At 44.9% G+C, this 27,472-nt stretch overlaps 1 protein-coding gene across 1 annotated transcript in view; it reads right to left on the bottom strand.

Moving 5' to 3' along the window:
• cpne4a (copine IVa) overlaps positions 1–27,472 on the bottom strand; it is a gene marked incomplete at both ends in the record, with an annotated part of 402,880 nt that overhangs the window by 284,056 nt on the left and 91,352 nt on the right. Inside the window, one exon of the mRNA XM_084336898.1 lies at positions 14,006–14,080. Coding sequence (XP_084193024.1) covers positions 14,006–14,080 — 75 coding nt within the window. The remainder of the gene's footprint in view (positions 1–14,005; positions 14,081–27,472) is intronic.

Genomic DNA, 27,472 nt, shown 5'->3' on the forward strand with positions numbered 1-27,472 from the left:
AGTGTGTATGTGTGCGTCTTCACATCAGTGACGTGTGCATGCTCAAAGCAGTGTCTATGTGTGCGTCTTCACAGCAGTGTGAATGTGTGCATGCTCAATTATCTTTCACATCAGTGTATTTCTTGGGAATTAAATTCCATCATTGTCTACTGACTACATACAGTACAGTTCCGTAAAATGTGATGTTACACCTTTTTAACGCAAGAGGGCGATAGTTAACACAAGAGGGCGATAGCCTACTACACAAGGTCACTGGTGAAAAACTATATAAAGACTGTCTTAGAGAGCCTCTGGGAATTCAACTGCCGGTAAGGACAGCAAGTGATCAATAACAGCTTCAGTTTGCAAATTTGGTCCAGTTGCTTCCGTTTTGCTCAACCAATCATGTGTTCTTTCTTGACATACATCCAAATGTTAGCGCAACTTCTTTAGCTGGACACAATGCACATTCCTTGTGAGGCGCCGACTTTGAAATCTAGGAATTATATTCATATTTTAGTATTTAGCCCTTATCCATTTGCATTGTTTATATCCAGAACGTAAGTAAAGGTAAGTATTTATATCGAAATGTTTGGAATTGCGATAAGCATTGGTAACTATAATTGTCAGTATAATGATTATAAGTTATCCCGTATATCCTGGCTTCGCCATCTACATGTCACTGGTGTAATTATGCTTTCTTGTCATCCCATTCAGACCAATACAAATTGAAAAGGCCACAGCTCCGGACTCATTATCGGAAGATCTCCGGTTTGAGCCCCGGTCAAGGCCATTGTCGGAAAGTGGTGTTGTTGTCCAGCAGGGGGAACTCTGTCCTCTGGACTAGTCAGTAACAATGCCCCTGTTACGGTGATAGGGACACCGTATAGCTGTAAGTGCCGTCCTTCGGATGAGACGCTAAACCGAGGTCCTGACTGAATCTCGGATGTTAAAGAAACCAGGACGCCTATCGCAAAGAGTAGGGGGTTCCCTGACGTTCCTGGCCAAATTCCCAATCAGGTCTCTGACATCAAGGCCACCTAATCATCCCTTCCCCTTAATTGGCTGATATCAATCCCTGTCTCCTGAGCCGTTCAGCCATTGTGTAGTGTGATGTGTGCCGGGTGCCAGTGTATGGCAGCCATTGAGCCTGCATAGCCCAAGGTTGGGTGCTACCAGTGGTGGTGAAGGAGGCAATTTCCACCCTACATTGTGGGGAGCGTTTGAGTGTCTAGAAAAGCGCTATATAAATGTAATGAATTATTATTCAGCTCGACCGCCATTTTAGGGGATCGGGGCATAATATTTCCCAGGGATATCTGGGTTTTCGCTTCCCCCTGGAATGGGATCTCTGTCCCATGAAATTACATAATAACTAGGGCTGTCAGTTTATCGTGTTAATTAGATTAATTAATTACACAGCTAATTATCGCGTTATGAAAATTAACGAAAACGAAAAGAAAATCTTTTTAATGGCCTTTTTTTTAATTGCTTTATTTTAAATCTCATTCATTCCATAATAACGTAGAATAAACATTTACAATATTTTTTTAAATGGTCCATTTGCATGTTCTTGGTATCTGTTTCTAGGGACATCTATGGATCTCAGGGAATGTATTCCCAGTGTCAGAAATACTGTGTCTGTTACTAGGCTTGAGTAATGAACCAAATGAGAATATCAATTCAATTATTATTTTTATAAAAAAAAAATGACTGTGAATAACACCATGCTAAAATTTACCAGACCTGAAAAATCTAAGCAAATGAATAAAGGGAAGATGATTAAACAGAAGGTTTTGTAGATACAGTACTGAATTTTGCCATCCGGACACAAATATCAGGCCTAAAATGGTTATGCGATTCAAATGTGATTAATTAGATTAATTACAAATCCTGTAATTAATTAGATGAATTTTTGTATTAGCCTGACAGCACTAATAATAACATCTACCCCTATCATGCAAGCACTCGGCTCCCCCACAGAGGCCATTTCAAAGAGTGGAGTCTATCACAGGCCAAAGTGATCTTTTTCCCCCTCCGGAGGCCGCTCCATCAGGAGGCTGGTCATTAGGCTAACGGAGTCTGGTCCCCCTTTCTGAGCCTACTCTAACGGTTAGAGACAAGCGCTCTTGTGAAAGGTCCCCTTTCCTTTCCCTTCCCTCATTCAATCTCTGCTGAGCGCACCGGCCCAGGAGTATGCGGTTCCATGTGCATCCTCCCCAACCCGCCTGCATCAGGCTGTTGCCTCGTTGCTAATAAACGATTGATTTTGATGGAATTCATTAAACCTATCCTTTGTGTCTGTTGTCATTGTAAGAGTTGAACTCATGAATATCACATTAACGGAACCGCAACAGAAGCTAATCCTGGCCAGTCATAAACCACAGAACAGCGCATCACCCATTGAGAACATAATTCCAATGATGTAATCCACCAAATCAAACATTTCTAGATCTTGGACCTAGTGTACGTAACTATCTTCGTAACTGCTCCGTCTGGGGGTTGGTGAGAGTGGTCTTGAACCAGGGGGGCAGTGCATTATCCTAATAAAACAAGTCCTTTGTTGTGAGGACTCAATCAGAGAATGCTGCCTCTCCCCGGACTATAAACGCCTGACCAGCCCAGCAGTCGATGCGAGTTTGTTCTGTAGGACCAGTAGGTTTGTTGCGCCTTAAATCCTTACCTCTTGACTATTTTGTCTAGCTTAGTTCTCGTTGTATTGTTCATTCAATATTCTGTTACCTAACCCTCGTTGTTTGATGCGCGTGTTCAATGCCTAAGTTTGTTATCCTAACCTCATTTCTTCTCTCTCCTCCAGCGTGGGTAGATGTTTACTGGTCAACTAATATCGTGTCTCTTTTCTCTTCCGTCTAGTTTGGAGGAAGCCGTCTCGGACACTCGTCGCGTTCATCCGCCTGTTATATTCCCGTGTTATTTTCTCCCCCTCGCCAAGTCCCTCGCGTTATCCCCTCGGGGATCCGTTATTGTTTCGCCCCGGCGTGGCTGAAGCAACCTATTCCACTACATATTTTTCAACACGGTAAGACTTTATTCACATATTAAATACACACACATAATCTGCTACACCACACATTCTTCGGGTTAACACACACTTCATTAACTCAGGCCCCGACCTGCATACACCACACTTCCACCGTCGCTGTTGTAGTGCTCTGTATTTTGTATGGTATATTTTTCTGTTTGTAAATAAATACACGCTTGTCTAGCGTTTAAACTGTTGAACTGTTTCACTCTCTTATTCGGGTCCCGTTCCTCTGTTCCCATAACAGTACGAACTTGCCATGTCGGACCCAGAGAATGAAACAGTTCCAACTAGTAGAACCACCTCTTTTGAGGAATTAAGCGCCACAGTTACAGAACTGGTCACTCAGTTACACTGTACGTTTTCTTCTATCGACGGGAGGCTGGCAGGGTTGTATTCAGCAAGGTCCTCCCTGGGTGCCAGCCCCTCGCCGAGGGCACCACATCCCTAGCCCGTCATGAGTCTCATTTTCCCATGACGGTAACTTTGAGGAATGTAAAGGTTTCCTCCGTCAGTGTGACCTCGTGTTTGAAAACCAGACTAACAGGTTTCAGGTTGGTAGTTCGAGAGTGGGGTTCATAATGGCACTGTTAACGGGGAGAGCCCTTAGATGGGCCACTGCCGCCGTAGCGCCAGGTGACGTGTTAGCCTTCGATTATGGTGCATTCTGTGAGGAGTTTCGTTTTATGTTTGATCACCCTAGGGACGGCCCACACGCGGCGGCTCGCCTTCATAGCCTATAACAAGGGGCTCGCTCGGTGGCAGAGTATACGGTCGAGTTTCGTACGTTGGCGGCGGGTTGTGGCTGGGGCGATGTGGCCTTACAGAGCGCGTACCAACAGGGTCTTAGCAAGACCATTAAGGACGCGATCCAGAGGGACCTCCCCGAGACTTATTCCGAGCTCATTACCCTCGCGCTGATGATCGATGATCCACACGTCAGCGTGAACGGCGCAGTGAGCGGGGGTCCCGGCTCTCCATCTTGTCGGCACATAACCCTGTGGTGGGCCACACCACCAGGCCACCGTCGGCCCAGTTATCCAGGGCCGCCTCCGGTAACGCTATGATTGACTCCGGGGCGGATGTGTGTGTCATTGACGCAGCGCTTGTTAGACAGCTGGGAATCTTCACCGTGCTGTTAAAGGCTCCCGTCCATGTGCACGCTATCGATGGACGCAACCTAGCTCCGTTGACCCCTGGCACCCCCTCCATTTTCGCTCACGGTGTCAGGTAACCACTCGGAGAGTATTTGTTTTTTTGTTTGTTCTGCACCGTCCACTCCCCTTATTTTGGGTCGCCCCTGGCTAGAACTTCACAACCCTCATATTTGTTGGTCCACTGGGAGAATTCTCGGTTGGAGTGTGGCCTGCCACGCCAACTGTTTACGCTCAGCCTCGACTCCTCCCCATGGTCCAAAACCCGACCCGCGTCTCCGGATCTCCAGGGTGTTCCCCTGGAGTATCGTGACCTTGCCGCGGTATTCAGCAAGGAGCGCGCATTGTCTCTGCCTCCTCACCGTCCTTATGACATAGCCATTGAGCTCCTCCCCGGAGCCCCCCTTCCTTCTCATCGGTTGTATAACCTGTCTATTCCTGAGAAGGAGTCAATGCGGGAGTATATCCATGAGTCTGTGGTGTCGGGGCTTATCCGTCCTTCTTCCTCCCCTGTGGCAGCAAGTTTTTTCTTCGTGAAGAAGAAGGACGGAGGACTCCGCCCTTGCATAGATTACCGACCGTTAAACGCTATCACGGTGAGGAATAGTTACCCTTTACCTCTAATGAGCTCTACGTTTGAGCCGCTTACCCATGCCACTGTTTTCACCAAGCTTGACCTCCTTAATGCTTATCACCTCGTCCGCGTTCGGGAGGGTGACGAGTGGAAGACTGCGTTTCGTACCGACCTGGGGCATTTTGAGTATTTGGTAATGCCTTTTGGACTCACTAATGCCCCCGCAGTATTCCAGGCTTTGGTTAACGATGTCTTACGCGATATGATCAACGTTTTCGTCGTCGTGTACCTCGATGATATACTCGTGTTCTCCCGTACCGCGGCCGAGCACCCCCAACATGTTAGGCTTGTTCTCCAGCGCCTCCTGGAGAATAAGCTCTTTGTTAAAGCCGAGAAGTGCAGTTTCCACACCGCCTCTGTGGAGTATTTGGGCCATATTGTAGAGCGAGGTCAGGTGCACACTGATCCCTGTAAGATACAGGCGGTGGAGGAGTGGCCCCAGCCCATTTCCCGCACCCAGATGCGGAGATTTTTGGGGTTTGCAGGTTTTTACCGCCGGTATAATAAGGGGTTTAGTCGGGTGGCCGCGCCCCTGACCGCGCTCACCTCCACGCTTCGGCCATTTGTTTGGACTCAAGAGGCGCAAGCCGATTTTACTTCCCTTAAAAGGTTGTTCGTCACAGCACCCGTGTTAGCTCATCCTGATCCGACCCGTTCCTTCATTGTGGAGGTAGATGCGTCGGATACCGGGGTCGGAGCAGTCCTCTCCCAACGATCCCCAGAGGACGTACTCTTCACCCCTGCGCTTACCTATCTCGTAGGTTCACCCCGGCAGAGCGAAACTACGATATCGTTAACCGAGAGCTGCTGGCGGTTCATGCCGCTTTAGAGGAGTGGAGACACTGGCTCGAGGGGGCCAGAGATCCATTTTTGGTGTGGTCAGACCACAAGAACCACACCTATGTTAAGTCCACCCGGAGAGTAAACTCTCGACAGGCGCGTTGGGCTCTGTTCTTCAGCCGTTTTAATAGTACCCTCACCTATCGCCCGGGGTCGCGGAACACTAAGGCCGACGCACTCTCGAGGTTATTTCTGGAGAACCCTGCTGAGAGGCGTTCTGACACTATCCTTCCCCCCTCCCAGGTGATAGGTGTAGTAACGTGGGCGCTGGAGAACAGGGTCCGAACCGCCCAACACGCTCAACCAGACCCCGGTAACGGACCCCCTAACCGACTGTTTGTTCCCGACCTGGTGCGGTCGGAGGTAATTGAATGGGGTCACACCAGTCAGTTCTCTTGCCACCCCGGTGTCGGGAGAACTCTATCCTTCCTGCGGCGGAGTTTCTGGTGGCCAACCATGGAGAGAGACATTAGGGAGTATGTGGCTGCCTGTCCGGTTTGTGCCCGCAGTAAGGCCGTTCATCGGCCCCCCGCCCGCCTCCTACGTCCGTTACCTGTGCCCACCCGTCCATGGTCCCACACTGGATTTTGTTACTGGACTTCCAGACTCCCTGAGCAGGACTGTTATTCTAACCATTGTGGACCGTTTTTCCAAGGCAGTCCACTTCATTGCGTTGGATAAGTTACCATCCTCCGCTGAGACCACGGAGCTCCTTGTGGACCATGTGGTATGCCTACACGGCATTCCCCAAGACATCGTGTCCGACCGGGGCCCGCAGTTTTCCTCCCGGGTGTGGCAAGCCTTCTGTCGAGGGATGGGGGCCACCGTCAGTTTGTCCTCCGGTTACCACCCTCAGACGAATGGACAAGCCAAGCGGGCCAACCAGAGTCTCGAGACTGCCCTTCGCTGCCTCACCGCAAACAACCCAGCATCCTGGAGTAAACACCTTTCCTGGGTAGAATACTCCCTGAACTCCATGACCAGTGCAGCTGCGTCTATACTTTCCGTAGCCGCATTTCTGCAGACCCCTCTCTGATTGGTTGAGCCCATTTCTGCAGACCCCTCTCTGATTGGTTGAGCGAAGCGGTAAAATGAAGCTCGGGGGTAGACGCCGGCTCGTGTGGTGAGCACAGACCATCGCTTTAGTTTCCCAACAGGAGTAAAGTCCGTAGCAATCCGAAGTGACATTGACCACCAGACTCTTTCTCTTAAGGCATTAACTGGGTTAATTAATATAAATGTTATATTGTAACTGTCTAGTTACACATTGGTTCCGAAACATGTATGTTCCAGGCTGCAATTAAAACTTTGAATCCGAGAGTGCTGGCTTCCTGCTTTCTTCTAACTGTCTAGTTAGGCATTAACTGTGTTAATCTAAATGTTACATTGTAACTGTCTAGTTAAGGCATTAACTGGGTTAATCTAAATGTTAGGTATTGTCACACCAGGATCAGTTGGTATGATGAAACACATGTTATTATATGTTTGATTGAAATGTTGTGTCTTACTAATAATAACTAATTCCTTGGTCAATAGAAGTCTCTGTGATACTTTCTGAATATGATGTTCCCAAAATGTTTGGGAACATCAAATGGGCAGGGTTATAATAGAAGAAAGACAGTGTAAACAATATAATTAACTCTGAATATAATAATGAGGAAAAATAAACAGGATACACAACAAGGTGCATGAGAAAGTATAGACGCAGTGCAGCTACGGGTATATCCACAGTGCTCGTTGGGCTACCAGCCTCCTATGTTTTCCTCCCAGGAGTTGGAGATTGCCGTGCCGTCACCTCACGCCCATCTCCAGCGTTGTCTCCGTATGTGGGAGACTGCCCGCAGTGCTCTGGTCAAGGCTACGGAGCAGGCCAGCTCCCATCTACCACCCGGGCCAGCGCGTCTGGCTGTTAGCGAAGGACTTGCCGCTTCAAGTCCCGTGCCGGAAGCTGGCGCCTCGTTACGTGGGACCGTTCGAAGTGGATCGGATCGTCAACCCCTCCGCGGTATGTCTTATGTTACCCCCCTCCCTCAAGGTCCATCCCGTGTTTCATTTCACCCTGCTCGTGTCGGAGAGCGGCTTGTCTGCCCCTGTTGCTGCACCCCCGCCTCCGCGGGTCCTGCAAGATGGCGACCCGGTCTGGACAGTGAGGAAGCTGATGGACGTACGCCGTCGGGGTCGGGATTCCAGTACCTGGTGGACTGGGAGGGGTACAGCCCGGAGGATCGCAGTTGGGTCCCCTCCTCGTACTTGGCCGATCCAGCTCTCCTGGAGGAGTTCTATCGGCAGAATCCTGAGGCCATGTGGAGGTCGCCCGGTGTCTCCCGTGAGAGGGGGGGTACTGTTGTGAGGACTGTATCTGAGCAGGGACCACAGCCTGTTGGCTCCCCCCTGAGAACGCGTGGCGCGGTTACTCAACCTCGAGGTGCACGTCTCTCTAGACGTTCCCGTCTCACGCTGTTTCTGATGATCAATCAGAGAATGCTGCCTCTCCCCGGACTATAAACGCCTGACCAGCCCAGCAGTCGATGCGAGTTCGTTCTGTAGGAACAGTAGGTTTGTTGCGCCTTAAATCCTTACCTCTTGACTATTTTGTCTAGCTTAGTTCTCGTTGTATTGTTCATTCAATATTCTGTTACCTAACCCTCGTTGTTTGATGCGCGTGTTCAATGCCTATGTTTGCCTAACCTCGTTTCTTCTCTCCCCTCCAGCGTGGGTAGATGTTTACTGGTCAACTAATATCGTGTCTCTTTTCTCTTCCGTCTAGTTTGGAGGACGCCGTCTTGGACACTCGTCACGTTCATCCGCCCGTTATATTCCTGTGTTATTTTCTCCCCCTCGCCTCGCCAAGTCCCTCGCGTTATCCCCTCTGGGATCCGTTATTGTTTCGCCCCGGCGTGGCTGAAGCAACCTATTCCACTACATATTTTTCAACACGGTAAGACTTTATTCACATATTAAATACACACATAATCTGCTACACCACACATTCTTCGGGTTAACACACACTTCATTAACTCAGGCCCCGACCTGCATACACCACACTTCCACCGTCGCTGTTGTAGTGCTCTGTATTTTGTATGGTATATTTTTCTGTTTGTAAATAAATAAATACACACTTGTCTAGCATTTAAACTGTTGAACTGTTTCACTCTCTTATTCGGGTCCCGTTCCTCTGTTCCCATAACATTCTTAGAATAATAGAAGCCTACTGTTGCTGGAATGATTCATTATGCATGTACGTATACAGTAAGTACCAAGGACACATGCGTCTCCAGCATCTCCTTGCTCGAGGTGCACACCCACAGATCTGTTCTGTAAGATGTAGGAGTTATGTACACATCCCGGGAATCGTGAGACCATGTAGAGCAGGTGGTTGATGTGCACATGTTCAAGGTACAGTACCTGGGCCCTGTTCCCCGTACCTGGTTCAACTAAGTCGATCAAGATGTCATTATCCAGATTCAGTTAACCCGATGTTTGAAGCCGGGACTTTCCTGTTCCTCGAAGGTGGATTCAGTCTCGTTAACTCAACCCAGACTTGAGACCCAGGATAAGTGCGCGCGGCCGCTCCAGTTGAAAAGCCAGCACGTATCGATAGCAGAGATCCTGATTCTCTAGCGGCATTGATTGATTAATTGATTTAAAACTTTATTAACATATTGCAGTACGGCTCAATCGCCTCGCCGACAAGTTAAATGCGTTATCTATAGGCTAATTTTAAGTCCCTCATTACCTCAATCAATCAGATTATATTTCTTTAAACTTGCCTGCTGGATTGAATAATCAAATGAGATCTTGCTAGCGAAAATAATTAGTTAAACTGTTATACAGAATAACGATACGGCTCTCTTACCCATTGATTGATGTAAGGTCGATCTTTTACTTATCTCCACTGTGGTGTAACGGGTTCTTCTTTTGACTTTCACGCAGACGACCGGGGTTCGAAACCTAGTCTTTCCCTTCTTTTTGTGATGTAGGAATAATTCAATTTGGTGCACGTTGAGAGCTATATAAAGAATGACATCCTCAATGCATGTAGATTTATAATATTTTAACTTAAAACTAGGCTACTTTGGCGTATAATCATTAATATTATATTCCAAAAAATTATATTGGAAACACAGGGTTTCGAACACCGGTCGCCGGGTTGTCAGGATTGAGCACTACCGCTGCGCCACTGTGCCAGATGGGATAAATTCATTGTTTATACATTAATGAACGAGAGACCCGTGTTTAGAATATCCTTTATTTTGAATGAAGTTTTATCTCTTTATGCTCATTCATTAATGTGACGTCAACGGCTCATTCAATTTCTCAAATCTGTCAAACAGCGCATCTCATCAGACATCTTAATCCCAGTTACAATTAAAATAACCACATAATGTGTACATCGCACCGAGCGAGCGCCACGGTATATAACGTGCATTATTTAGGACAAAGTGAATTTAGTATCAGCATTTTGGGTCTATTTTACATTTCAAAAGACCCCTCTGGAAGAATGGAGCACAAAAACGTAATTCAGAATGGTATAACGCAGATCCTAGACTGTGGGAATAATTTCAGGAAACGCGCTGTCACTTCTTTGCGGGGGCGTGGCGATGGTTCATCCGGCTAACTTGAACTTAAACCCTGCTTTCGACCAGGCTCAAACTTTTGGATCTGTTGTCATGGTGATTTGGACAATCCAGGTTCGGGGAACCGGAAAGTCCGGCTTAAGTCAGACTTCACCGAAAGTTATCCGGCTAACTCAGTTATCCAGGTACGGGGAACGGGGCCCAGGGACATGTGGTGGCACAGGGTTTGAGTGTCTGGTCTGGCTCCTCAGTGCACAATCAGCGATATCTTCCAGCAGCAGTTGCTATGCCATAGTGTGTGTGCACTGAGCGCAGCTGCCTAGGAGCGCTCCTTATGCATCCTCACCAAGCCGCATGCAACAGGCAGCTAATAAGCTATAGATTTATATGGAATTCGTTAAACTTATCATTTGTGTTTGTTGTCATTTGTGTGGGTTCAACTTGTGAACAGTGAGATGCGCACTGGAATGTTTCTACACTGGCTGTTACAATGTGCACATGGAAGCAATGTAATAAATAAATAAAACTACAATAAATAATAACAATAGAAAACAAGATGGTATATGGAATATATATACATATAGTCTATTCCACTATAGCTATATCCGCATGATTGGGTTTAGTTCTTATTATTTATGTATGTATGTATGTATGTATGTATGTATGTATGTATGTATGTATGTATGTATGTATGTATGTATGTATGTATGTATGTATGTATGTATGTATGTATGTATGTATGTATGTATGTATGTATGTATGTATGTATTTATTCACTGTCATTTGCAGTGGTTGTGTAGTGCTTTTATTCATTTTCGGACATCACAATGCCTCATTCAGTCATGACTATAAATGTAAAACGTAATTGTTAATGATCAAATATTGTCGTGTTTATTCATATTATAATTATTTAATTCCGAGGATGTCTGTAAAATTGACGTGAATGCAATCACCAATGATTTCCCCATGCATTTCCCGAATTTCCCCAAGGGGATCAATAAAGGATTATCTTATCTTCTCTTCTCCCAAATGAAGCCATCAAGAACACCAGTCTGTCTGACTTATGACTGCCTTTCAGAGTTCATAAATCCTGTTTGTAGCTATGAACGAATCTCAGAAAAGAAACCGTTCGATCATGCCAAAATCAGAAGTTCGTAAGTCGAGTTACGAAGACATTTGTTTGTAACTTTCTCGTAAGTTGTTCGAGTTTGAGGACCCTTGTGTCTTGATATCAGGCAGACTTTCATGAGTTTCCATGATCACTTCTCATCAGCTTGACACTTTCAATAGCTCTGTCAATATAATATTAGTATGAGCTAGGGCTGACCCTGATTAGTCGAATGCAATTTTTTTAAATTAAAGTATAATATATAATCATTCTTTCCAAAAGGCTAACGCTAATGGCGCGCATACCAGCAAGGCTATCTGCCTAAGATATCTGCCTAGGCACTGAAAGAGGATTTCACTCATCTAATGAACACACTAGACTAGACAAATATCAAGATGTATCCATCAGTGGACCAATTGCATGCTTTTGCAGAAGACAAGACGCCTTCAGTCCACTCCTTCAGACATTAACCCTTTCACTGCCACACTACAGAAGGTTAGACCGGTTAACCGTCTGTAGTGTGGTAGTGAAAGGGTTAACCTTCTGTAGTGTGGTTGTGAAAGGGTTAACCTTCTGTAGTGTGGTTGTGAAAGGCACCCCCCACAGCCCAAATGGAATGATAATAACAAATTTAAAAATGTAAGTATATTTTTATTTATTTTTTGCATTCGGGGGGGGTAGTCGACTACCAGACGACTATCGGCAAATTTCTGCCAATCAAAGTCGACTATCCAAATCCTTAGTCGGGGACAGCCCTAGTATGAGCAAAACAGTGACTCCAACATCCGGTCTGGGTTTTTCAAAATAAAAGAATGATTCTGCACAAGTCTAAAACACCAGGGCCCTCATTCATCAACGTGTCTTACGCACAGATATGTGCTTAACCTGTGCATACGACCATTTCTAAGCAAAGAGTGGGATTCATCAATTTCAACTTGAACTTGACTTCGTGCTTATGTGTACGCACAGCTCGGAGCACACTTAGCTGACGCCCAGTGGTAGAATATATTATTACAACAAGGAAATTAGCTTCTGTGCTAGTTTCAACACTGGCGTGTTCTGTATGAACCGCAATTCATTATAGTTCATTGTAAAATAGCAACAGTAGTGTAATTATGGTCAAAACCCTATAAATAGCATTTGGAATAATAGGTCTTTCTCTCCGAATGAATGCAGCATGGTTTATAGCGTTATCGGAATATACGGGGTGTACTGACTGACTGCGCTCCGCGTAACTCAACTCGTTATTATTATTATTATTATTATTATTATTATTATTATTATTATTATTATTATTATTATTATTATTATTATCAACACGGGAACGTTTTGATTATATTTAAAAGGCTTTACGTTAAACGAAACAAGTGGAATTTCGAAGCTGTAAGCAGAATACAAGTCATATGAACACCCACGATATAGTGTTCTTCCCCCTTCCTACTGTATAAGAAAGAATAAAAAACGCATTGCAATGAGAACAGAGGGTGTGGTGTATGTGTATTACAAAACCCTTGCAATAAATGTGTCTTAAAATGAATGAAAAGCATACATGCTCTGGACACAGAGCATATATCGTGTGGGTGATATGACTTGTATTATGCTTACAGAATTCCACGTATTTAGTTTTACAATGTCAAAGTAGGCTTGGGCGGTATGACGGTATTAAGGTATACCGGGGTATTTAGAAATACCGACGGTACCGTCAAAATCAGAGTTTGGTTTAAGTTTCTATTTCCACTGAAACGGAGTTTATACAGGGACGGCATTGGGTTTCGGTTTCCATTAGTGAAACGGAGTTAACTTTCGAGTTGGTTGAAGTGCGTGCACACACACACACACCCTGCACAGAGCTGAGCTGAGTGAGCAGATGTGCGTCACACTAACCTACCTGTATGCATTTCCTCTAACTCTGAGCAGCTGCTAAAGCTTAAGCAATAATAATATTAATAATATGATGTTATTGAACGATGAAGCGTCGAAGTTAACCACCGTCACTCCAGCCCACGATGAGCTCACTGACCACAGAAGAGCTAAACTTGCACACACTGTCACATTTGGACAATTAAAGGACTGCAGTCTGTTTGGATTTAAGCAAAACCCTCGCGCCATGAGTCGACTCGCCACCAGTGATTTCATCCAGCACAACGAGACTACGAGAGACGGAGGCACTTCTTTGGGAATGTAATATAAAACGGGGTGAGTGAGAATTTTTTTAATCCTAATGCAACTGGCTCACGTTGATACATGGTGCCGGGCTGCCGGCCGGGCTAACTAGCTACCGTTAGCTCACGTCGATACCTGGATGGTGCCGGCAGGCGGCAGTGTCTACCTTCTGTGAGATTTGTTTACCTCGAGGTTGAAGAAAGTGCACTTTCAGGTTGAAAGAACGGCCCTAATCTCAACGTGTTTCAATATAAGCAAGCGTTATGTATGGTGATAATAACGAGTATATTGTTAGCTGCGCTTCACTGTGTGCTGCTTTCTAGTTCCATCATATTGGGACGTTAGTTTCTTTGCAAAAAAACTTAACAAACATGTTCCAAAGATTCAAGAAAGTTATATAACAGATAAAAGATATAATAATGTCCCCTTTAACAAGATTATTTAAAATCTGCTCACACACACACACACACTCACAGCCACACACACACACACACACACCCATATTACCTTATCGTCAAGTTTCCTAGAACTGAAGGAAAGCTCCACGTAGTCATCATCGCCTGTGAGCTCCTCTGCTGTGATCTGTAGAAACACAAACACACATAGTCAACAGTTCAAGGTCCTCACAAGTACTGTAATACACATGTGTACGTCATGTGCATCTGTGCAGGTCTCCGTGTATCTGTGATATACAGAGACTGAAATCTCTGGGAAATCCCTGAGGCTTTGAAATGAGCTCATTAGGCAGGCACAACTTGTATACAAAGAAACACATTTGTCAGAAAGGCTTAGAGGCGTTGCAAAACTGAAGGTTGGAATTTGGCTTCTGAGTGGAGCTGATTAACATGTAAATATAAATTTCAGAGCATCGTCAAATTGGGCAGGTTTCCCAGCAAGCAATCAGCGAAACTGTGTTCCCCCCTCCATCAGATCCTCAAATATTATGTGGAGGAACAACTTGAGGGATGAACAGAGCAAAGTAAACACACTGTTCATTATAGAGCATCGTTGTTCTACCAATCTCGCTTAAAATATGTAAATAAAGCACTAATAGACCACAGGAAAAAGGTACATATTGTCTGTTATGTTATAGCATATATATATAACAGATTTGTATTGTAACTTTTAACATTTTCAGAAAACTTTTGACTCTCCCTGTTGGGGAACAAACCCTGGGTGCTCACATGGGAGGTGCCTTACCTCAAGACTACCGAGACACACTTTACTGACAGCCTTGTCCGAACCCTAATCCTAACCTTAACCACACTTTTACCTTAAACCTCTTACACATCGGATGGTCCGACGACGGGCTGTCATGCATGCATACGTCGCAGCACTTTGCCCTCCTCTGCCGGCTCCAGGCTGCGTTTTTGCCGATCAACCTTTTTTCATTGTTGGAAAGTTGAATTTGCCACCTTTCGATCGTCACCCTACTCAACCTATTGCGTGCTTCCAGTCTCGGGTTACAAGACCAAACATCCGACAAGCATCATTTGACAAGCCATTCGGACAAGTGACCACGTCCAGTTTGACTAGTGCCTCGGAATCAATGGCAGCGGACGAATTAACGCTGAATTGCCGAATTAACACAGGTACACACGTTACAAAAACCTTTGTAAAACACACATTTTCCGTGGGATTGTTATCAACTTTGGACCTGTACTAGATAAGACTTCAGGCTATGGAACCGTTATGTTTTCCAGCTCCTATCTCTCAGCTGGAACTCAAAAACAGGCATCTGGCAACAAGTAAACAGAAATGTGACAGAAATGTGACTTTTACTTCAGTGTGTTCAAACCTCTGTAACTCTATTTCATTAGCACTCTGAGTGATTCATCCTGTTGTGGAAGAAAGTTCGGAATGTTTTCTTTCAAAAGAGACCAGACTCATGCATGTGCTATAAAAATATGAAGTTTAATAAATCGCAAATTACTTTGGGTATGCAATCGCCAAGCGTGTTATGCAAAACTAGCCACATTTTTTGCCTGATGCATAAGAGGTTACACTAACCATAAGCTTAACCCTAACTTTATATCTTAACCATAACCGTTAACCATAACCATTGAATGTTAAAACTAATCATCATAGTATTGCTGTGTTTGTATCAGGGTGGGTGGGTTAATCTAGTGGGGTCTATCCGGGCTACTCGAGGCTTGGCAAAAGTGAGGTAGCCTAACCTGATTACATCATACCATTGGCCAGGAGTTCACTGCCATAGTTTTTGCACCTGACCCCTATTGAGGTTGAAAAGATTTCCATGACCCAAACATTTCAAATGCAGTGGCCTCTTTGCCCCTAAAGTCACTGGGTGAAGTTGTTTCAGGTTAAAGATAATGATCAAGGATATTACTAGGGCCCCCTATCAGGCCACAGTGGGTACCGGCCTCATGGCTGGAAAAGCTTGCCATAGGCATAGACAACTGATTCTCAAACACTTTCATGTAAAGGACCCCCAAATTGATAGGTAATAAGTTAGGGACCCCCAGTTGTTAAGATTGTGTTCCAGGGACCTCCATCTGAAAATATATTAGTTGTTAGATGTGATTTTATCCAGATTCTGAGGCCATGTTTAGACGGAAACGCTAACAGGTGAATCCGGAAAAAAAAAATCTGATGTGCCTTTTGTTTATACGGCAACGCGTTTTTGCGGGGAGAATCCGCAAAAAAGTGAGACCACCTTTCTGGGTGGAAATCCTAGAAACGATACACCTTCGCGCTATCATCTGAACAGTCAAACCGCCTAAAACTATGACGAAAGGGTTGTCAAGGCTCTCGTCGCGTACTGCTTACGTCACAGGTATGCGCCAGTAGCCTAGAAGCGTAAACAAAGCGAACAAGCATGTCTGATTCTCTATCCACAGAGATCACCTGAAGGCTACATTGGCAGTACTTTTAAAATACACAAGAATCAGTACAGCGGCTATCGCAACTATTAGTGACTGGAGCCACTGTCTGTGTGCTTTGGTCCAATCACATTCCCCCACCCACAGTCTGCGAATCAGAGGCAGAGTAGGGCGGGTCTTCACAGCATGCCTAGTTGTCTCAACTATATATATCTATGGTCTCAACAACCTGAGGCAGTGTAGCGTATGGGTTGCGTGAATATTTTCCCTAACGGAGTTGCACTTCCGCGTTCGGTTTGCGCGATCTGATTGGCCACTGACGTTTCTGGTCATGTGACATCTGCGCCAATCGTGTGACAGCGGGGCTCCATCGTCTCGAGTCTTTACAGCCTCGTCTGCACGCAGAATTCCATCCCAAAACACTAGCAAGACGACTTTTGCGGTTTCTGTTCAGACTCTCTCCGTCTAAACATGGCCTGATAACTCTCTCTATACTGTAGGTGTGGGGATAACAGGGGAGAGAGTGAAACCTGTGATCAGAATATTTATTCAGTTGAATATTTATATTTGTCATTCTTATACATTCTCTCATTGGGCTAAACTTTAATAAAATATTATTGAAATTAAACATACTTTTTCTGGGGACACCCTGGAACCCCCTCAAGGACCCCTGGGGGTCGCTAGACCCCACTTTGAGAAGCACCGGGTTAGACTAATGTAATAGTTTCTTTTTCCAGGTCTCCCTGAAGCACTTATGCAACTACAGCTAATTCAGAATGCCGCTGCTGGCTGCATTGATCCTGTTGTGTCTATCCCTCTACGTCTGTTTTGAATCTTTTGTATCTGTTTTGTTGGACAGGTTTGATGATGAGTCTGTCTCCATCTGTTTTCAAAGCTGTCATTTCTGCAAACGCACAATTACGCTAGGTTCTAATTTGAAAACAAACCAGTGGACAACAATACCTTCCGTCTGTTTTATCTCTGTTTTGTCATGGATCAATATAGGCCCTCCCTAAGAAAACTGAACATATTGCACAAATTGATTGGCTACCAGTTTGTCATAGAATTTACTTCAAAACACTGTTGCTCATCTAAGATCTCAGATCTGCCCCAACATTGACTATTTCCAAAACTGTTTATGTTCACCATCTCCTTTAATTAAAATTGAATTATTGTGAGTGCAGCCCAATGATAATGAATCACTTTGACTTTTATTCTTTGTTCATGCTTTCTATGCTCCTTTGTGCTACTCATTATCTCCTTGTATTTCTTTTTATCTGTTTTATGTAAAACACTTTATGTTTAGAATGAATAATTTATGTTTAGACTCCACATTTTGTTCTTGTGTTCCAGAGTTGAATGAATGAATTTATTCACACACACACACACACACACGATATGAAGCAAGTGGCTTGTCCTTCCGCGTTGCTCTGATTGGCCACTGATCTACGGTAGTTTCGCCCCCACACTAGTTTTGCCCCCACGCCGGTATGAGTGCGCGCATGACGCGCATTCTCGAAGTCAACTTCCTGCCTGTTGTTGCTAGGCAACTGCAGCGTAGGGGGTAACTGCCCCGCCTCGTACATTGTGTACGGTTCATTTAGTGCAGAAACGGATCGTTAAAGCGTCAAATTAAAGACTATCAAGCGGTCCTTCACAATGCCAAAGAGCTGCTGTGTTACGCGTTGTACTAATGACAAAAACAGAAATCCAAATCGCAAGTTTTATACCATTACGGAGGAAAAAGTGGCTGGTGGCTAACGTTCGGCTAACTCGCTCTGTGTTGTGGTCGTGGTAGCTACATGCTAAGCTAACGTTAATTACATAATATCGAACCGATAGGAGCTTATCTTATCTAATCTTACGTGGATGTTTGATCGGGTAGTGGCACACGTGGTACCACCACGTAAGATTAGATAATATAAGCTCCTATCGGTTCGATATTATGTAATTAACGTTAGCTTAGCATGTAGCTACCACGACCACAACACAGAGCGAGTTAGCCGAACGTTAGCCACCAGCCACTTTTTCCTCCGTGATGCATCAGCTGGTATTATATAAAACTTGCGATTTGGATTTCTGTGTTAGTTATTAGTACAAAACGTAACACAGCAGCTTCAATTTGGGTATTCGAGAGATGGCCATGTCTGCAGGTGTTTTGTATGGACATTATGTCAAGTCAATCAGGGGGAGATCTTTGACTCATATCTCGCCTTAGAATCACCAGAAAGGCTTTCGAAATAGTGAAATGCCATGTTGGCCTCAATATTTTCAAAACAAATCGTATGAAAATGTTATGAAATGAACAAGAATGTGATAAAACATGTAATAAAAACGGAGCTCAATGCATGGATTTGATGGTAGAAATCCGTATGGTCCCCCTATACCAAGATGGCGGCGGTCTCGTGACATCAGAGTGTCTTCGAGAATGAGCATAGATAATAATAATAATAAATGCGAGAGCCCTCGCACACACGCACGCCCACGCTAGTTTTGCACCCACGCCGGTATGAGCGTAGATAATAATAATAATACGCACGCTGAAATGGGTATCGTAGAACATGACATATTAGCATGATAATACCTACCTGCATCAATATACGCCACGCTATATACTGCAACGCCTAACTAACTAAGATGGACGATCACTGCTATTCAGCCAAGCCAAAGCAGAGGTACATTTTAGTACATAGTTATAACAGCTAAGGGGTGTTGTTAATGCATTTTATTCTAAAACCTGGTGTGCTGTAGGTTACATGATTGATTGATTGATTGAAAAGTTTATTAGTACAGCTCAATACATACAATTGTTAAGGGGATGCAGACCAGAGAAAGACTTTCGTCTTGTTTACATCAGGGTCCCCCATTTTCATCAGGGCTGAAAATTAACACCTGCCACCGGCCAAATGCAGGTAAAACTTCCATTTGGCGACTAGATTTCAGAAGGCTACCTGCCATGTACACATAAGCAGGGCTGAAAATTAATTTAATTAATGCTATTGATGTAGACTCATCAAAGTATTTTTAAATGCTTTGTCTAATAAACTAGACTAAATATAGCCTATAGAACAGATTTTTACAGCCTAATCTAAAACAGATCTTTTACACATTGGTTCAAACATGATCACGGAAGGTGACAACCCTAACATGTCATGTTGTGTCACAACAGAATGAGTAGGTGAGTGTTAAGCCTACAGAAAGTGTAATCTATTGATTGACTTGCGCAACCTAGTCAATTCGGTAGAAGAGTCTGGTGGGCGCGATTATGCATGACCAGCCTGTGATCTAAAAACTCCTGCCTGTGGCTGAATAATGAAGCCCAAAGTCGTGTCACGCGCAAGAGCATATTACCTACTTATGCCGTGCTCAATATTAAAACTCACTGCTCGTCCACCCATAACCCAGAGATAAGCAATAATGTGCAGAGATAAGCAATAATGAAGTTGTGTTTTGAACATTTATGTTGTGTTGATGGAATCACGCTAATATAGAGATGAAAACAATACAATACGTTATTTCAATTGATATGAATAGCTAGTTACGTTAATATAGAGAGATGAACGTTATTTAGATTGATATGAATAGCTAGTTACGTTAATATAGAGAGATGAACGTTATTTCGATTGATATGAATAGCTAGTTACGTTAATATAGAGAGATGATAAATTAATTCAACGAAAAAAAATAAAGAAATTTAACTAAGAGTGATTTGAACTTGTGACCATAGGCTCCACAGCCAACTTACGAACGAGTTGAGCTAAGTGCATAGATGTTAAAACTGAGTGACTAATGCATAATTTACACTTGTGCCAATTTTGTGCGTTTGTCTAATATGTCATGTTCTACGATACCCATTTCAGCGTGCGTGTGTGCGAGGGCTCTCGCATTATTATTATTATTATTATTATCTACGCTGCGTGTGTGCGAGGGCTCTCGCATTATTATTATTATTATCTACGCTGCGTGTGTGCGAGGGCTCTCGCATTATTATTATTTATTATCTACGCTGCGTGTGTGCGAGGGCTCTCGCATTATTATTATTATTATCTACGCTGCGTGTGTGCGTGGGCTCTCGCGTTATTATTATTATTATCTACGCGCATGCGCACGCTCATACCGGCATGCGGGCAAAACTAGCGTAGATCAGTGGCCAATCAGAGCAACACGGAAGGACAAGCCACTTGCTTAAAGCATAGACGCTTCCCCTCCATGTGTCTGCCCTGTACTCATATACTCTCTGCTGCCTGGGAGGCGGGAGCCTTCCCCTCCATGTGTCTGCCCTGTACTCATATACTCTCTGCTGCCTGGGAGCCTTCCTCTCCATGTGTCTGCCCTGTACTCATATACCCTCTGCCCTGTACTCGGTAGGGTGACCAGGTGTACTGTCCCACATATTGAGAGGATGTCCCTCTTTTCGAAGCAAAAAAATAACATTGGTCTAAAAGCCCCTCCCTATGTAAACGTAGCAACCCGCCTCTTGTCCACACACATTGCTCTGCTCGTGACGCTACCTTATATCGCAGATCTGATTGGTTAGGTAGTAATTTAGCGCTCAGCTAGTGAGAGTCGTGACGCTACCTCATATCGCAGATCTGATTGGTTATAGTAATTTAGCGCGCTGTCAAAATGTAGCACACTGTCAACGTTTAGCGAGCTGTCAAAAAAGAAAACACAACATTACAAGCGAACTATGAATCAAGATGGAAAGCAGTAAAAAGAAACAGACCTGCAGTTACAACCAAGACGACACAAACGACACATGCCTGGGTGAGGCAGATGTCAGGCAATCCTCAGGGAGCTTTCTGTGTTTTGTGTCATAGTTCGTTTTCAATTGCTCATGGAGGAGAATACGACTTGAAGCGCCACAGTGGACGTGAGTCTCACATGAAAGTGGCTCACCAAAAAGAAACATCCAGATCTATGGATATGTTTCTTCTTAAACCAAAAAATGATAGCCAGACGGACAAGGTCACTGCAGCGGAGATAACAAGCGTCTATCACACTGTACAACACTCCTATTCATACAGGTCAGCCAACTGTGGTAGCAAGCAAGCTCCTGTCATTTGGCCAGACTCAGATATTGCAAAAAAAATTGTGTGGTCGTACAAAAGCTACATCCATAGTTATTCTAATAGAGAAACACAATTTATTTGTATTATTATTTGTGTTCCCTAGTTCTGTGTTAACAGGGAATATTGAACACAAGACATTCCTGTCAAGTGATAAAGTTTGAATATTTAAAACAGATGTTAGGTGGTAACAAGCCGGCTGCCAGTGCCAAGATGATTGTGGAGAGATATAATTCTGTATTTAATTTGTATTTATTTTTATTTAACCTTTATCTATTCGGTGAAGTTATTCTAATACAAAAATTTACATTATCTATCTGTCCCACTTTGTCCCACCAAAATCTTACTGTTGTCCTGCTTTTGGACTTTTTGCATCTGGTCACTCTAGTACTCGGTCTCCCTCTCAGACAAACTACTAAGGTGAATGGACTGTTAAGGGGCACTTAACCAAAAAAAATAAAAATGCTGATTTATTTTGCACATAATATCACAGACATCCAAAAACTCTAGTTTTGCACACATGCATTTAGTTTAACAGTTACCAAGAGTAAATGAGTTTGAATATGGCAACCAGTGATGTAATCTGGGACATTGAATCCTTGCGTTGTGTTAATTACTGCACCATGAAATGAAGTACAGTACATACAAAATAGCAATACCTTGTCTTATAGGGACTGGTACTGTATAATTACCTTGAGCTATAATTAATACAACACAAGGATTCAATGTCCCAGATGACATCACTGGTGGCCATATTCTAATTTATTCTCAATAGGGAGGTGTAGTCTTGACTTAAGCCTTTGCACTCCCTGCGGAGCATAGGCCACTGATGATTTCTTTCCATGTTGCACGGTTTTTGGCCTCCCGAACGATGTTGTGCCATCCCAGTCCAGCCTCTTTCATTTCCCCTTCCCAAGAACGGCGCCAGGTGTTTCGAGGCCTGCCGCGTTTCCTCTTTCCAGGTGGGTTCCATCGTAGGGCTTGCCGGGTGATGTTTGTGTCTTCCTTTCTCAGGGTATGGCCTATCCACATCCACTTTCTCTTCTTTATTTCTTCTGGCGGGGGTAGTTGTTTTGTGCGCTCCCACAGGTCCAGATTTGTAATGACGAGGTGTAGTCTGACCGTATAGGGATTTATCATTGAGAAAATGTATTATCGGCTATTATAATAATTCTGCCTCAAGAACATTGGCAAGCTTTCCATTTTTGCATAAAATGTGTTCCCTTCTATCACTAACATTATTGTTTAAGAATTTTGGGTTGAAATAAAGTTAGTTATAAGGTTTTAAATTTGTCTCTAAAAAATAACTACACTTACCAGTAGAATGCCTGTCGTTCAGTGCTGTCGCCTAATACAGCCAGGAGTCTACGCTGTGGTGATGTCAGTCAGCAGCGCTAAAGTGAGTGTAGTTCCTCAGTGAACGAAAACATAAACGTTGTTATTTTGCTACTTTTGCGATTAATTGCGAATCTTTTCATGTTGAGCTATAGATTGTGGATGAATACACACAGAAAGGTACACCATGCCAATGTTCATACTTTATTTGTTTTAAACGAGACGATTTAGAAATGGGTCCATTGGAAATACATGGCAATTTCAAGGAGGATCGCGCAGGAAACATCAATGACGTAACCACTACACCTCCCTATAACTGTCAAACTAAATCAATGTGTGCAAAACTGTTTAGAGGTTTTGAATGTGTGTGAGATTATGTGGAAAGTAAATCAGCATTGTATTTTTGTTCACACATCATTTAGTGTCCAAGTGAGAACGGGGTACGGGGACTGACCCCACAGGGGCAGTTGATGTGGATATGTCTTTAACCTATTAAATGAAGCCTTTGTAGTGGCTACTGGGTCATAATTCACGGCATTCTAGCCTATTGTGGTGTTTACTACATCTCCTGTGACCCTTAGCGGGGGATGACGTAGTTAAAGAGAGATGAGTGAAAGATGAATGAAAGCGTTGTTTGTGCGACAGTAGAGTGCGTAATAAAATAGTTTGTTTTTGCATCGGAACACAACTCCGTCTGCACTATCATTACCGCACTCCTACACCTTAGCCATATTTTCAGAAAATGCACCTAAAAGTACATACCCAAGTAAATGGAAGATTGCTCCACTTCTACAAGGTCCATTTGCATGTTCTTGGCATGACTGTGTCAATTCCTCTGCTCTAAATCATCTGGTTATATATCAACTGGCTTCGCGTCTCGCTCTGCCTTCTGAGATAACCCATTATCTCCAGCACCTAGTGTGCTCCAGTGTGCTCCGGGGAACAAAACAAATGCACCCACTTGCACGTGACCACGCCACTCCCATGCGTCCCCTATATTATGCCGGAAGTGCTCACGCCTCACCCTTCCTCATTCGTTTCCAACGCGGAAGCAGCTCAGATGCACTTCTGAACTGGAGATTGTTATGAAGCGTAAGGAGAAATTACACAATGTTGGGAATTCGCCAGAAGTTCGCCAGCCCCCGGAAACTTCTCGGCACGGGCGGTCCTGTCCTGTGTTTTCTTCGTCGCATGACAGCGGACCGAGGGACTTCGCGCAACGGTTGGCAGTCGAGCCATGTCGCGCCCAGGTAGGGCCTGCGCTAGCAGGCATTGGTACTGGCATGTGTAATACTGCTCGTTGTCTCGTGAGACGACCGAGTGATATATTGGCGCCGGGGGGCGGGATATTTGGATAAACGTGGTCGCCATGACTCTCTTTTGGATGTTTTTCCAAGTATCCTAGCGCGCAGCTACTGCTAATGCTAAGATGTTTGGGGCGCCGTTCCCATGAGCCCTGCCGGGGTTGTCACCACTCTTCCCTCCTCTTAACCGGATGGGCTGATGACAGGGCTCAGGACAGGTGTGCCGTGCTTAGAGGAGCAGGTAGCATCGGTCCTTTGCTCTGGCATGGTTGAATGGTATCCCACCCGGAAGCCGACGCCGCAGGGCGAGTCGACCCGGCAGGTGGCTGAGTGGGCTGATGAAGCTTATACCGCCGCGGGACGGAATTTAGCAGCAACCAATAACATTGCTCAATTGGCTGCTTTTCTGTCCAAAATGGTGTCGGGTGGTGGGACCTTAGGGCCAGCTGATGTCAAAAACATCACGCAGGTTTTTGAGGTTATACAGCTTTTGACCCAACCACAAGCTATAACCGCAGGGAGGGCTAGAATGCTGTCAACGCTTGTTCACAGGCATCTTTGGTTGGAGCAATCTCCCATTGAGGAGGAGAGGAGACTTCCCCTCCTCAGGGCTCCCATCTCCGCAGATGGACTTTTTGATCTGTCCGCAAGGGCGAGGGCAAAACACAGGCCACTTTAAATTAGTATAACAACAGGAACAGTGTATTGCACTACCAAAGCTACCTAGCATGTCCTATATGCTCTGTAAATAACTATGTACAGATACCGAGATGTCACACCATGTTACCTGTTACCTGTTTATTGCACAATGTTGTTTTTTTATTGGATTCTATTATATGTTGTACCACTGTATTGCACATCGTTGCGGGCAAGACCACCCGCATTTCATTGTATACTTGTATGCCATGACAATTAAAACTCTTGACTTGACTTGACTTGACCTGGGCTCCACACCGCCCCACACCGCACAGCCAGAGGTGAGAGCACGGCCTCGCCAGCGGCTGCGGCGAGGCCCCCGGCCAGCGGCCATGTTTCCCCCGCCTGAGATACCCTGGGCACAAGGAAAACAGGTGTCCACAAGGGCGACAGCCTCGGCGGCCGAGGGATCGGCTACATTAGATGGGCACGCCCCAAAAAAACCGTTGCCATCTAGCATCTAGCTGTGTCTAGCACGCTCTCCAGTTACTCCCCCCCGCTACACTACGGGACACAGGGCTCTGATTTGTCCCCTTTGGCTGCGGGCCGCGTTCTTCCAGTGAAGCGCAAGCGCCCCCACATTTCGCTTCTCATGGAGACAGGGGCTGACACCCAGTTGCTAGCTAGGCCTGGGTCTGTCTATGAGAATGCTGTGTTTGGTGAGCCTGGTGTTGTGTCTGTCGACGGAACAGGGTTCCCTGTATCTAAAAAGATTTGTCAGATGGGGAACTCTAAGCCCAAGAGGTCGCAGCGTGGGTTCCCCCAGCCCCGCCCTCGCCAGGCCGGGTATTACATTAGTGCCTCCCCCGACCGGAAGACCGGCGGTGGTCAGTCAGGCACGCGTGATTTGAGTGGTAGTAATATCACTACAGGGCTACGTGTGTAGGGACTCACCCTATCGGGCAGCGTGGGGACCACACACCTTGCATGTCCAGCTGCAGAGCAGGCTGTCCTCAGCAGTCTATGCCGGGAAGATGCTCAGCGGGGGAGCCTATGTCACCTGGGGTGATGGCTGCTCTCCCCGTATCAGGCCGGCCCTTTCTGTCGGGGTCCCCCCTTGGGTGCGATTGCCTCGTTGGTAGAGTCAGGGTGCGATATCCCGGCTCCGCGGGACACCCTGCTCGCGCGGTTGGCGAGTCCAGGGTTGGCAACACACAGCGGGTGGGACCGGGCCTCCTATCTACGGTTCCTGGCGAACCAGCGGCAGTTGGCTGCGGAGCTCAAAGATCTCTTTTTCGAGCAAGACCTGGCCAAAATGGCAGCAAAACAAAAACAAACATACAAAAATACACAAAACACAGACAGAGACATAAAAGGCAAAGTGGGGCAAGGGGATACATTTGAGCTGAAGCAAACTAGATTGAATGGGATTGGGGGAGATTGGAGGGTAGGGTAAAAAGGTAGAAAGAGGATGGAAGGTGAGGCTTTGCAGGAGGTTGCTGGGGAGAGAAGGTCAGGTTAAAAATATAAAATATAACACCACATTATGCAGTGAAGCAGCGACATTCTCCCATCTCATTCTTTAAAATGCCCTTAATTTGAACTTTAAAATCAGATATGGTAGTGAGTCCATTCCAGGCAGAGGGAGCAGAGAACATGAAGGCCCTTTTCCCAAACTCTGTGCGGGTTCTGGGTACTGAGGCATATAAATAGTCCTGGGATCGTAAGCTGTAAAATGGGTTCGATGTGATGGTGAGTAGTCTGACCAGGTCAAAATGGTTCAGTCGCAGGACAGCAGCACTGCTTTTTGCGGGACAATGCGGGACACGTAGGGGGGGGTTTGCTAATTAAAATTAAAGAAATGTATTTATTATTTAAATGCCTTTATTTCATATTCGACGCAGACGGTAGGCTATATATAGCACATTTTGTTATTAATCTTATTAAACTGTATAGATGCTTGCTTCACCAATCACCTTCTCAGCCGCTATGTTTATGTCACCAACATCTTTATTTAATCACACTTTCATCATTAAGCAGGTAACCATCAATCTTGGTAATCTGATAAAATCACTCCATTAATAGAAAGAGCAGGAGCTAAGTCTTTTCAGCCATCTGTTCTATCTATCTAGGTCGTCCTCGGACGGGCCCTCCATCGGTGCTTCCAGTCATCCTGATCCTCCATGCATCTGGCTAGCTCGCCGGTGCTTTCTGTTCCCGCATCTCTCCTGAGTACGTCCACGTAGGTTAATGTGGGACGTCCTCGTGATCGATGCCCGTGTGTTGGTTCCCACAGCACAAGTTTGCTGGTTGGCATCTCATGGTCAAAATCCGCCCTAAAAACATGGCTCAGCAGCAACTCAAATTGGTCTTAAAATGTTTTTTTTATCTCTTTTATCATAACTTGGCTTTTATTTCTTTTATCATGAGTTGCTTTTAAGGGTTTGCGGATTTTCTTTTAACATTAGTTAACTGTATGAGTTGTCAGGTTAGGTGTTTTTATAAAAAAAATTAGAATGTGTCCTGTCAGTGTACATGTCCATTTGTGTTTCTGTGCCTTTTTATGTTCCATGTATGGACCACAATGGAAACAAGCCTTGGCTTTATTGTGTTTTATCCATTTTTGACCAGCGTTATTGACACTGTTATTGTCTTGTCTTTTAAAATGTTTTTTTGTCATACGATTTGTGTCAAAATAAAGTATTCAATCAATCAATCAATGGTGTCTCTGGCAGTGACCTGCCAGCCTCATTCTCCAGACTGCCACTTTATCGCTTACCTTTAGCA

The sequence above is a fragment of the Notolepis coatsorum genome, assembly GCF_963971535.1.
Source record: "Notolepis coatsorum genome assembly, chromosome: 19".
In the NCBI taxonomy this organism is placed as follows: Eukaryota; Metazoa; Chordata; class Actinopteri; order Aulopiformes; family Paralepididae; genus Notolepis; species Notolepis coatsorum.